Raw genomic sequence first — 13,074 nt, 5'->3', positions numbered from 1 at the left:
ACTCTGCTACTGCACCTCCTGCTGTTCTGTAGTGCCCCCTGCAGTTCCACACCTTGACTTATGTTTGAAGACGTGGGGGAGCCAATTAAATCAATTCTTAGCTGCCATCTTTATTCTGGGGGGCTGGTTCACCTACCTCACTCCGTTCTTTCCTTTACTCTGTTTACTCTCAATATTTTATTTCTTCCCCACTTTTCTCTTTCCAACTGTTAATAGCCACAGGTTAACAGGTTTGCTCTTTCTTTCAACTTTTTATTTCTATTCCTCTTGCTACCTTCTCTTTAAAACTCACAATAAATCTTGGTTATTTCTTTCCTCATTTTGTTTCTCTTTTTCTTCATCAGGCGTTCATTCTTTCACTATTTTTACTCTTCCCTTCATTCTTTCCCTGTCTTTATTTGCTCTTTCCTGTGACTCGGTATGCGTACTTTCACGTTCCTTTTTAAAAACATTTTTTTAAAATCTTTCTTCCTTCCTTTCTCTGGTGTTTTTCTTATCTTTATCTGTCAATTCATGTTTTACTATTAATCCCCCTTTTTCCCGTCTGTATGTGGAAGCCAAAAGTTACATTTCGGGACCAGAAGTGTCAAAGTGGTTTTCCCATTCTGTGTTTGTGGGAAATGTGTCAGTACATACATGCCCTGGTTCTTTTGCTGCTTGTTTCTCTCACCGTCTCTCTTTTTTCTCTTATGTTCATTTTTCTCTTTCTTTTCACACTTCTTTCATTGTTTATCGTTCATTCCCTAGCTTTCTTCCCTTTTTCTTAAATTTTTGCTGTATTTCTTCTCTTACTTGTGTTTTCATTTTCTCGTTCTGGCTTTCCATTTTTTATTTCTTTGCGACCCCTTCTCTTTCTTCCTTTTGTCTGTTGTATCATCTTTGCGTCTCATTGTGCCCCATCCACTTTCTTTTTCTGAGGCCTAGTTATCAGTGGAGCAACAGGTGCAGTGGCACTGAGGCCCAGAGACCTATGGACCTCACTCAACTCTAATTACTGCTGTATTTTCCTACCGAAATTGATGTCAACCATTTTCCTTTCTGACTCCAGGACTTATGACACTGTTACCACATCTCTTGTCCGCTCCATCTTTACTCCTGACTCCCTCTTTCCTTTCACCCTCTAATCTGTCCCAAATTATATTTTTGTTATGGTGTTTTAAGCATTACACTCCAATGCCAGAAATGTCTTTCTGATAAAGGTTTATATGATAGTTGTATATGTTTTAAGATAGTGGAAGAAGGTAAATGGAAGTGCTTTCGTTAAATGCTTGGCCACTAGAATTATATGGCAGTAGAAGACGAAATTACGTGACAGGGCTGACCAATTAGTGTGGCAAGAAAGCTCCAGTTTTGAATTTACAATGCAAATAGCTGTAACTCAAGAAAATTCAAGATCTATTGCTTTGCAAATGCTTGTTATATTTCTCTTTTATCTCCAGTGAGCAATCTGGAGTAGGTGGTATCATTAGAACAGTTCACCAAATACTATCACCAGCGAATAGGTACCTACACTCACTCTGTTACTTCAATAGAGAAAGCCTCAAAGTCAGTGGCCAGGTTCCTTAGTGCACGATTTACATATCTAAAACCATAATCACAATCAATATTGGATTTGATTATTGAATTTGAATCGATTAATTTCCTATTTTAGTGGCTCATGTCCAAAGATGATCAAGGACAGACCTTTTTCCATACACCAGATGGCTCTGAATCGCAATGGACCCTTCCTCAGGTAAGCTAAAAATGTACATGTGTGTATCGGGTCTGTCAGCATGCAGCACACATTTGTATATGTATCTAGAAAAGCTTCGACTATAGCTCCTTCATGGTGCATAGTTGTCACAATACATAATCCCAAACATGGTTTTCTGAAAGGAATATTGAACACATAAGGAGGTAAATGTTGGCTACCTACAGAATAAAGCTTTTAGAGGGGTAATGTCCGAGACCAGGACCACAGTAGTTAAGAGGGACAACCTTACTGGGTGGATAGATCACTATCAAGAGGGGAGAACACTCACTCGTAGCATGCCAGAACAAAATAGCTATTATTTATTTTGAGCCATGATGCTTGTTCCACAATGAGCAGAGCAAACCTACTTACCAGGGAAGGGAGAAATTGCAGGTTTCGGGGAGCTGGAGTAATTCCTACAGTGGAGAAACATCAAAACACCATGGACTGTTGGTGAGAAGAAGGGGGGCAGGCCTGGAGTTTTGTAAGGCGCTGAGCCACATAAAAAGAGGACTCCTAGCGAAGGAGGGGCACGATTTTTCCAGAAAGAGCCTCCACAGATGAGAATGAAAGGGGGTGAACAGAGAAAGGAAAGGGGTGGGGTCTGAAGTCCTAAACCCCAGCTTTGTATCAGTATTGATGGTGACAAGCTATGCAGTATCATCCTTCCTTATCATGTTTTCAGGCGAAAGGCGCTAGAGTCTGCAAGGAATAAGGTAAGTACCATAAGTACCATAAGTACCAGGAATGAGAAAGCCACAGGAGGAGGAGCCCAATTCCTATAGGTTAAGGCGGAGAGGAACGTCATTCAAGCACAAGATAAAAGCTAACTCCAAAGAAGCCCAGGCTCACAGTATGAGATTTATGAACTGAAACTCATAAACAAGGCTATAGTGAGAACCCCGACTTTGAAGATTGATGGTGGCAGGAAAACACTCATTACCAGCTTCTCCAGAGACAGGCCTATATATGATTAAAATCCTTAGTTCTTGACTCCATTACCGGGGATATGCCGGGAAGGTGGTTAGATTTGTGTATGAACAGTAACAAACGTGTGTTTATTTTCATAAAAGACAGCTTTTCTCTAGGTCTGTCATGAGCCAGTCAACAACTCAATTATTTATTATACAAACCGATGCCGAAGTGTAAACGTGGAAAATAGTTGTATTCCGTGGACGGAAACCTTTAGGAAATTATAGCACTGTAAATACTAAGCTATAAAAAAACCCAGAGCAATGAGCCTAGAGTATATTCATTTAGCTGCAGGAATTCTAGGCTCCTGCCAGGTGCCTCTTGTCACTTTTTGGCACACCTTGCTTTTGTCAAATGGCTGTTGAATTCTTATCACATAATCTTTTAGGAATCTGCTTATAATAATTAACTGATCTGAAACATACATAACATCTAGTCTAAAGTTATATTTTTTCATTTATACACAAGACACTACAATTGTTGCCCACAAGCCCCTTTGAAAAACGGTCCCTGCAAACAGCCCTTATGTCAAATAGCCGTCGACATATATGGTTTACATGGAAGTTACATGACACAGACATAAGTCTTCAAACAGGCTCTTTCTTCCCTATTAATCTGCTCACATCCCCATTTGGCATGCTATCTGCCATCCTGCTATGCAAGTCAAAAAGTACTTGCATTGGAGTTGAAGTTTGAGTTACTGTGTAGTGGCTTTATTTAACAAACCTGCCTGCACATATTCAGGCATAGCCATTACCAGTCATCTCAGTGTTCTCCCTATGGCTTCCTAGTGGCTCCACAGTGCAACTCAGATGAGAGAAGATGCCAAATCACGATGTGCTCCTTTTGGTCAAACTGTACCAGCAAGAGCTACCTGATGTGAACCCGGGCTCCCCAGAACTAATTCCCAGGGTCTTTTAGCTGACCTCATGTTTGTGCAATATGGACATAGCATAGAGGCCACGCGATAACTGACAGGCCCCACCTGGACCTGCCGGAGCCCTGTTGTTAGTCTCTGCTGGAGTGAATCCTGATCCCCAACAGATGCCACTCCCCCAAGGTCCTGAACCCTTGACTGACATCAGAGTGTACTTCTCCTAAGCTTTGGGTGAAAAACTGGACATTAAGGGCTCTTCACAACTGTCAAAAAACTCCTTTCAGTGAATGACCATCTGCAACACCTGCCAAAGCGAATCTCTAGCGTTGACTGCTCTTTGCAACTACCATGATGGTCCAAGTCAGCAGCGACAGTCGTGCCAACGCAAAGTTCCAGTGCCATCCAACTCTTCGTGCCATAACAGCAACCGTACACCATACCCAGCCTGATACTCACACCAACAAAGACCTCCTTTGCACCAGTGCAAAACTCCAGCTACATTCTTCTCTTTAACTTGGACTTGAGAAGGTAAACTCCTCAGTGGGACAAACCTGGTCCTGTATCCAACCCACTCTTCACTGTGGTTGGCCTGAACTAGTGACTTTGCCTAGGTCCAGTACGATCAGAAAACTGTGAGTTGTGCTTTGTGCCTATGGCACCATTTTCACCTAAAACTTCAAAAACTCATAATCACAGTTCTACTTGTTGAATTTTTGTTATTTTGGTTTTATTTTATGCATTAAAATTAACTCATTTTTATGCATTGCCTCTGTGTTAAGCCTGACTACTTTTCCAAGATACCAAAGGGTTAAGCACAGATTTATTTAGTGTCAGTTGTGGCTCACCCACAAGGATTGTGTTTGAGTGGGGCTATCACCCCTCTCAACTAATAACTCAATTTCGTACAGAAAATCTATTTTTATATATTAATTCATAGCAAAACGTTTCCATTGTAAGTCCACAGGGAAGGGGCTTAAATTTATAGAGCGTGACACTACATATTTGAAACCAGTGCTCTTGCAGCAAATGCTTTTTTCACTGAACAAATTTAGGTCAGCTTCTCCAGAGACAGGCCTAAATATGATTAAAATCCTTAGTTCTTGACTCCATTTGAGAAATACTAGCAAAAGTAACCAATATTAAGTTGTTTTCTACTCGGCTTTCAAAGTTGATTCAATGGTGGATTCAGATTTTTGATAAATGTATTTGAAAGGTAACTGTATAAAAATTGTCTTTGTACTGCCTGAGGCAAAACTGGCTTAGAACCAGTTTTGCCATTCATCTTGCCTCCAAAGACTAACCATCAGAAAATGACTTGGCCTTTGGACCTAAGAAGGCAGGGGTGTTGTCAACAACTGACTACACAGTAGAGATTAGACATCTGGGGTGGTGGTGTGGAGAGGGATACAGAAAAAGTAAGCAGAAAAAAATTAACCCTTAACACTTTATCTTAGAAATTAGAGACGTTGAATGGTGCTGACAGGATCTGGTCCCATTCTGTCCCAGGACCTTCCTAGACATTTAGGCTCCAACCCCAATAGGAGGAAAACCTCTTTTGACCCGACTAAGTCAAGTTACCTCATCAGAGTAGCCGAGTGATTTACTGAGAGCCAGAGACCCGTCTAGTGATAGAAGGTTTAGCCATCTCAGAATTATACCAAAGAGCAAGTGAAGAGAACACACTGCAAAACGAGGTGGGCTATGGCGAGAAAGCAGATTGGACTGGGTGGGAAATTTTCTCAGTCGCTAGCTAGTGCATATGAGAAGTCTGGCACCTCATCGCAATCTCCTTAGGATATTACTGAATTAAGAAAGACTACACCTGAGGAACAAGGACCTCCTTGCAGAAGGCAGAGTCGGTGTCTCCTGCCTCCAGTTCGTACCCAGGGACTGGAACTGCTTTCCAAAGGTACTGTGGCTGACGTTCTGCTTGCTTGTTCCAAGAACACAAAAGCATAGAGAGGGCCTATCAACCACAGAAGAGTGGACCTGAGGGAACCCAGGCTGAAGAGAAAACTGGTGCCTAAGAGCATGTACAGAGGATGTGTGGGCTGAAGACGTTACCAGAAGGAACTATCTCACCAGTTCTAGGAAAGTGGAATTTATTTATTTTTCCACCTCCAGAGAACCGAGACAAGGACAATGTACTCCCTTACCAGAGAATTTGCACAATAGGTAGGCAAGAGAGGTATCTAGCTTCATGGGGTCCTTCTTAGCTGCGGCTTTGAGCCTTACCCTTCTGGATGCCTTTTAGAACCAAAAAAGTAACTTTCTCAAGTTAAAGCCATGAACCAGTGCAAAGCAGCAAATGTATCCCCTTGGCGAAGAAACCTAGATTGTTATTAATCCAGTTTTGTCCTTTTTTGAGCTTTTAACACCAAAGCCAATGGCTTCCTTGGTAATGTGGCTATGTATCAGACTTCGAGTAACCCTTGCCAGTTTCAGGCTTGGACCTTACACCACTAGATTTTGACTTTCAGAACCCACTTTAAGTACAAAGGTAAAAACTAGGACCAGGGCAACCCATTCAGTGTCTCAGACTTCTGCTCCGCTGGGATCAGCTTGAAGTCACAACTAAGTTCCAGTCAGCTACAAATTGATATTTTTCAGTGGCCCTTTGATTTAGGCACTTTTTGCTTAAAACCTGTAAAAATCCATATCTTTGGTTCTACTTATGCTGTGTTAATGGGGTTGGTGTATTTTAGCTTATTAAATGTGTCTTTTTTCCATGTGAGAATGTGGACTATTAGTTGAGGTGGATGGTAGTCCACCATAAGTAAAAATGACATTGTTCTTGTTAGGTCCAGAAAAGGTTTCAGGAATTTAAACCTGAGCTCAATCCCCATAGCTATGCACAGACCTGATAGGCTTAATTAAAGAAAATGTGTAAAGCGTTAAAAGTTGAAAACACAGCACAATAACAATCCCACTCCAATTTATAGAAATGTAAAATATTTGAATGAACAAAATTACATGAAAATTACAAAATTCTAATGAGGAGAACAAGCAATAGGAATTTTGAAAGTTTTAAATATCGATAATGGGTTAATGATGGACAAAGTCACTGTGAAGGCGTTGACGAAGGCAGGAAAAACTTGCAGCAGAATGAGTCCGTAATTCACGCCCAGGAAGAAGTCTTCTGTTTGTATGCTGCTTGCCATCAGGTGAAGATTTGTACCTTCAGACTCTTACTCTTTTTTTGGAAGTCGGATTTCCACAATGGGACAAGGCTGCATGTTGAGGCCGGATGAGGTTTGATGTTGTCTAATACTAGTCGACATCGGTCCTGCTGAGTCAGTTTTGCTGCTGTGGAAAACAATGGTGAAGTCAGACCCACTGGCGATACATCCTCAGCGGATTGACTTGGCAGTTTGGTCCTGGTCTTCTGTCTGTTCTCAAGTCAAAAAGTCGTATAAAAGTTTCTAAGTTGCTGCTTTTAAGTTTTGGCAGGAGGAGTACTCTCTGAAACCAACCAGGGGCTCCAAGACCTCAGGTACAGCAGTTGGAGGAGTCACAACTCACACCCAGAGAAGCCCACAGCAGGATGCAAGGCAAGTTAGTTGCAACTGGTCAGCTCTGCTCCTTCAAGAAAGTGGGATTCTTGTAACCTTTCTATCCCTGTAGCTTAACAGTAGGCCAGCCAAATCACCCTTGAAGTCCACTTCTGTGTCCTGAGTGCAGGTGGGAGCAGGTCTGGCCCATAGGATTTTACTCACAGGTCTTAACTTCAATTGCAGTCCTTCCTGTTCCACAGCTCTAGTAGTGCTCTGAAGAGGGTGCCCTCGGGTGCCACATTTTTTTCCTGACTTTAGCCTGTGGTTGAGGGTGACTCCTGACTCCTCCCTGAACAATAGGGAAAAAGGTCCCAGAGATAAATCTACCCACTTTCCCAGCTGTTTATATGTGTCATACTGCAAACAATCCCTCAGTGCCTCTCCCTACCTAATTCCAACCTGGCAGAACCTTTCTTCCGTTGTGCAGAGCTCCTGTACTCAGTGTAGTGCTGTGTCTAAGGAAATGAGCAACCCCTACTCAAAATCAGTTCTGGGGCAGCTCCTTTCTCACTGGGATTGGAGACTGGCTGGCTAGGAAGGACAATTTAGGGGGCAGGCCCATGTGTGGGTTATACCTGACTTTAAAGATAATTAGGTTCCTGGGCACTGCTTAGATGGTTACCCTGTCAAAAGAACAGTACCACTCCTCACACACACATCCCTTGTCTCAGCTCTGGGAGCCAATTCACACCTCCGAAACGAGTTATTCAGCATCTGATTGACAGTTGTAAGTGCAGAGAAATAACATTCTAGAGAGGCGTTAGGCTGGTTAAAGGTGGCTTTTTACATTTTTTTATTTGTAATAAATATTTTAAAATGTCCTAGAATTAACTTCCTATGGGGTCTGTAGGTGGAGATGTAATTATTCTTTTTTAATAATGTATCTTATGCTTTCCTATGGAACAGTTCACCCAGCTACAGAGAAAATATTGGTTAGGGCATTTTCACTGTAAGGGCATGTTTGACAATAAACCTTTACTTGTCCTAGTTTTAAATATCATACACCCTGCCTTATGAGTATTTAAGGCCTACACAAGGGTAACTTATTAATATTAAAAATGAAGGGGGTTATTTTGAACGTACGAATTTGCAGTTTAAAACCTACACAGTCAAGTTACTGGTGGCAGGCCTGCAGTCATGTTTTACCTTGTCATTTTAGTGGTGTCATAATATGTGCAGCAGTCCGCTAGTGACTGCTGCACACATTACAGGCCCTGGATACTCTTTGACCCCATGCTAGGGACTTACAGGTCAGTTAAATATGTCAATTAAGAGTGTAGACAACATCAACTTGTTTAGAAGTCAGAGCACATACAATGGGGCCTGGTTAGCAGTCACTGAGCACTGCCAAAAACAACTTTAAAAAAAAGCCCATCAGTCAAAAACAATGGGGGTGAAAACGCAAAAAGAGGCATTTTCATACAACACTGTATTGTGTTTTCTCAACTTTAGAGTTGTTGATACTGCTTGAACTCAATTTTCACTTATCTGGTGATTGCCAGATTGTGCCAAAGCTAGCAGGTGGTGAGCAGAGATTCTGTGAACCGTGCTTTGGCCTAACCTAATTGTATTGAGTTGGTAACTGTTCCTCCTTCCCAAATTAATAACCCAACTTCTGAAATACATTATACAAAATGTAGCAATGTTAAGATAATCCAGAATAGTGCTGTTTATTAGCTTTAAAAAAGGATGACTGTCGTAGGCATAGCTCACGGAGTTTTGATTTTTCCTACCTTTGTATCCTCTAGTATTGTTTTCCTTCAGACTGGCAATATCCTCTTACGACTGTTATTTGCCACTGAATATGAATGTTATTTTTACACAGTACCCACACAACTGTACTTCTCGAAACTTTGAAACTAGTTAGATTTATCTAGAAACAAGTTAAAAGGTGCTTGCATGTCCGATTTTGACATGAAAACTAACATCCACAAAACATCAATGCCTACAGGTAGTAATTGTAGTATTCATAAGCATTACTTGAGGTTTGTGAGAGAAAGAGTTTGAAACTTAGCGCATGCTTAATAATTAATTGAATTGAAAGTAACAATATATACCTCCAAAAAAGGTGATTTGTTGAGCACAGCTAGTGTTTGATTATTTCCTGTGGACCTTCTGCAGAGACCGCTGCCTCACCCACCTCCGAGATCAAGCAATGAATTTGATACCAAAGGCATCCGCTTTTCTAGCTGGAACACTAACTCTGCAGCATTCATATTTACAAAAAGTGATGAGGTGAGTGGCGTGCTGTCTGGGGGAGACTATGTTACTTAATTTTAATGTACCTCAATTATTCCTGAAACCATGTGGTGTAGTTAAGTAAGAAGTACGGTTATGTGGGAAGTACCCCCAAACGTTGTCTGCTTCTTTGCTTAATGTTTAGGAAACATGGTTGCATTTCTGACAAAATCTAGCTGAAATCAGAGAAATTGATTATCCCACAAGAAATTGCTTATCAAAAAAGATCTCGATTGATTTATTTTCTAAAATTGTTGTTACTTTTTCTCAAAAGTCCCTTTTTTCTTTTAACAAAAACATTATGGACAGGCAGGCTAAATGTGGGTTTGTACGAAGGGTTGGATATCTGGTAATATGGAATGTATGCATGGTGTATTTGTATAGCATGAAAGTAGCCCAAATATGTAGCAGAAAGCTATACAGGACAAAGACAAGCATACAGTTGTCAAATGATATGTGAGGTAGATGATTACTGGGTTGTTACTACTTTGTGATGTAATGCGATGAACTGATGTGTCTTCAACTCTTTCCTCAATTAGAGAATCATTTTTGCGATCATGAATGATAGAGGAATGTTGTTGCAGATGCTGGGTGAATAAATGGAACATTTCTCCCTTGTGTTCCCACCTCCACTGTGGTCGCAAGCCCTCTGGTTACATTCTCAATTATATCAGTACATACTCATTTTGATAATTGCAGTGCTTGTAGTCCCATGGGCATTTTAACGCTCTGTCTTGATTTGCCATATAATGTAATACCAGATGCCATATAAAAAAATATTTATCCTTGGTAGATGCTCCAGTGTGATTGTCACATATATAGCTATGCCACTTGTATAGTTGGCACAATGTTTGTTTTCACATTCTCTTACAGTCTTGGCAGTAATTGGCAGCTGTGTCACCAGGACCCACTGATTTTTCTGTACGTTCTCTCAGTTTGTTGTTTACATCCTAGTACCACAAGCCAAGAGACCAGGACAGGAATCCTAACATTTCCGTAATATCTGCAGAACTTACTTTCTATATACATAGTTAGAACTGGATAAGACAAGACCACCATACATGAATGAGGTCTCCACTCCCATGACAGTTCTTCCACATATATTTAATATTTCTTTAAACAATTCATCTAGTTTACCTAGAGTTAAATACTAGAAAATCATTGCCTGGGCTCTCTAAGCAGAATCGATTTGTTAAGTCCAATTGTGTCTCTACAATAACCCATAGTCTTTTGATGTTTTGTTCCTGATATTTTGGCCTGCAGTGTATTATACTTTTTTCAGGTATTTCATTTTCTCATATTTTCTATTACTATTTTAAATAGTGTAGATATTATGGGGGTTATTACAACTTTGGAGGAGGTTTTAATCCGTCCCAAAAGTGACGGTAAAGTGACGGCTATACCACCAGCCGTATTACGAGTCCATTATATCCTATGGAACTCGTAATACGGCTGGTGGTATATCCGTCACATTTGGGATGGATTAACACCTCCTCCAAAGTTGTAATAACCCCCTATGGCTTTTGTGTCCTCCAGTGTTTTTTGGCAAATGTCCCAAAATTTGTCAGCTCTCTTGTTGCCTCTTTGTGTTTTTTAGGTAGGAGGGGGTGAGAGGGAAAGGTTGCTCAATGCCTCACCTGCCAATACTTTGATTGTTCACTTTCTGCTGCCATGTATGATTTTTTTTTTTTTTTACTTGCAAATGTCCTAACCTCTCTATTTTCATACAGATCAGCCAGCAATCTGCAATACCCTTCTTGCCATGGCCCAAAATCATTTCCTATTGGTGTTGGTGTAAATTCAGAATTATTGTGTACAAGTGTGTTTTGTGATGGGTATGTTGTTTACCGCCCTATCCATGAAATATAGAAGGAGGTCCATCTGTGCAGGTATTTTAAGGGGTGAGGGATGTTAGCTTTGTGGAGCTCTCTGTTGTTTTAGTAAGGTAAATGCCTAGGTATTTGGAATGGGAATTCATCTTCGACTGTGTAATCTCCCTCACACCTCACATGCTGTCTCAACTGGCAGTAATTCTGATTTGTTAGAATTGATAGTGTATCTGAGGTTTTTCTGTAATCCTCCAAATCTGACACCAAATGTGAAATTGAGTGTATTCAATCCATGATATACAATAGATCTTCTGTTAACAGTGACATTTTTGGGGTTGTTCCTGCAATTGGCATAACTATAATCCACTGATGTGTTTTTATGTACTCTGCAAGTGGTTCGGTGGCCTTCCTGACCACAAGAACTGTCAAATTGGTCACACCTAGCTGGTGCCCCTTGTGTTACATCGCCCAATAAAATCCAATTGAGTGCCTGGGGTATTTGTAGAGTGCCACTGCCATACGGATCCAGTACCCCCATCCCAAACTTTAACATTACTTTCTCTTAAATGCCTGTGTAAGCATTTCTGTTTTTTCCTTTTCTATAAGGTGGATTGTTCGTTGTATCAAACTAGCATTCTCTTATAAACCCTGACTGGTCTTCCTGTATTTTTGGTTAGGGAGAACTGCAGCTAACCTATGAGCTAGAGCTGTCAAATATTTCTTATTGTCAATGCTCAGAGGGGCCATGGTCCTATAAGAGTAACATGATGTTCGAGGCATGTGTAGCTCTAGAAGCACATGTTGTGCATACTCATGCCGTCTAGTGTTGGGCCCAGATGTGCGCAAGTTGTTTTTCCTTGAAGAAGTCTTTTGAGTCATTAGGTAGTGTAACGCCTCCTCTTGGTGATAATGTACATAGTCTCTATTGACTAGACATAGACTCTATTGTTCTGTCAGGTTTGGGCTTGTGCTCCTGTTCGACACCATTGTTGTGCTTTTTTTAATTCACCTGGTACCTTACTTTCATTGGTATTGTACTTCAGTTGTGTTCCCCTTCTTTGCTTTGCAGGTGAACATTTGAATATTCTGCACAAGGTGGGTCTGAATCAACCACAGTCCCTCCTGGGCCTCGCCCATTGGATGGATACTACCGTCTCCATCACATCTTTCCACCATGCCTTGATGGTGATGAAAGACATGCCCTTTCGGTATTGTCCTCCCTGCCACGTGAAATATCCTTGGACTGATCCCCATCAGGTCTGCAATCTATGTTTGTCACTGGAACACAGCGAGGCCACCAGGGTCCTGAGCAGCCTTCTGCGTCCACTCTGGAACATCTTGGACAGTATTTTGGGGTGCCACTACCTTTGGGCAGTGGTCAGCACAGACTCACCGCATTGGGTGTCCAGCTTGGTGCCAGAGAAGCCTCTGAGATTTACATCGAGACTGACATCGTGAGTGCCTGCCACACCAGCACCAAGCCGACCCTCTGTATTGACCTCCTCCGCCTCGGCACAGAGTGGAACTTCAGCGACGAAATTGAAGATACCCTCTGAGTCAAAGACTCTGGTGTCAACCAGCAAGTCCAAAATGAAAGCCAGTACTCCATAAGATGCAAGAACAGCTTGAATCAAGGCAGGAACACCTGGTCATTCAACCCCTACATGGACCGCATCCATGCCCATCCTTCAGGGCCTGCTCCTCCACTTTTTAAATGTCAACTGTCCTTTGAGGAGGCCTTGGACATTCTAGTTCTGCAAAGCAATGCAAGAAAGCGGATAAGGCGCCCAGCCCCTTACCTTTTGCACCACCATTACCCCCACCTGTCCCTCCACCTCACCCTTCGCCCTCCCCACCTCCTTCTCTAGAGGT

General features: G+C 41.6%; 1 protein-coding gene across 8 annotated transcripts in view; it reads left to right on the top strand.

Moving 5' to 3' along the window:
* ARHGAP27 (Rho GTPase activating protein 27) overlaps nt 1-13,074 on the top strand; it is a 565,511-nt gene that overhangs the window by 448,926 nt on the left and 103,511 nt on the right. For all 8 annotated transcript variants that reach the window (XM_069238073.1, XM_069238077.1, XM_069238076.1 and 5 more), the window contains 2 exons: nt 1,652-1,732; nt 9,257-9,370. In XM_069238073.1, coding sequence (XP_069094174.1) covers nt 1,652-1,732; nt 9,257-9,370 — 195 coding nt within the window. The remainder of the gene's footprint in view (nt 1-1,651; nt 1,733-9,256; nt 9,371-13,074) is intronic.

Source organism: Pleurodeles waltl, chromosome 6 (genome assembly GCF_031143425.1).
Source record: "Pleurodeles waltl isolate 20211129_DDA chromosome 6, aPleWal1.hap1.20221129, whole genome shotgun sequence".
Taxonomy (NCBI): domain Eukaryota; kingdom Metazoa; phylum Chordata; class Amphibia; order Caudata; family Salamandridae; genus Pleurodeles; species Pleurodeles waltl.
The sequence above is the reverse complement of the archived record's forward strand: the minus strand, read 5'-3'. Positions and strand labels throughout refer to the sequence as shown.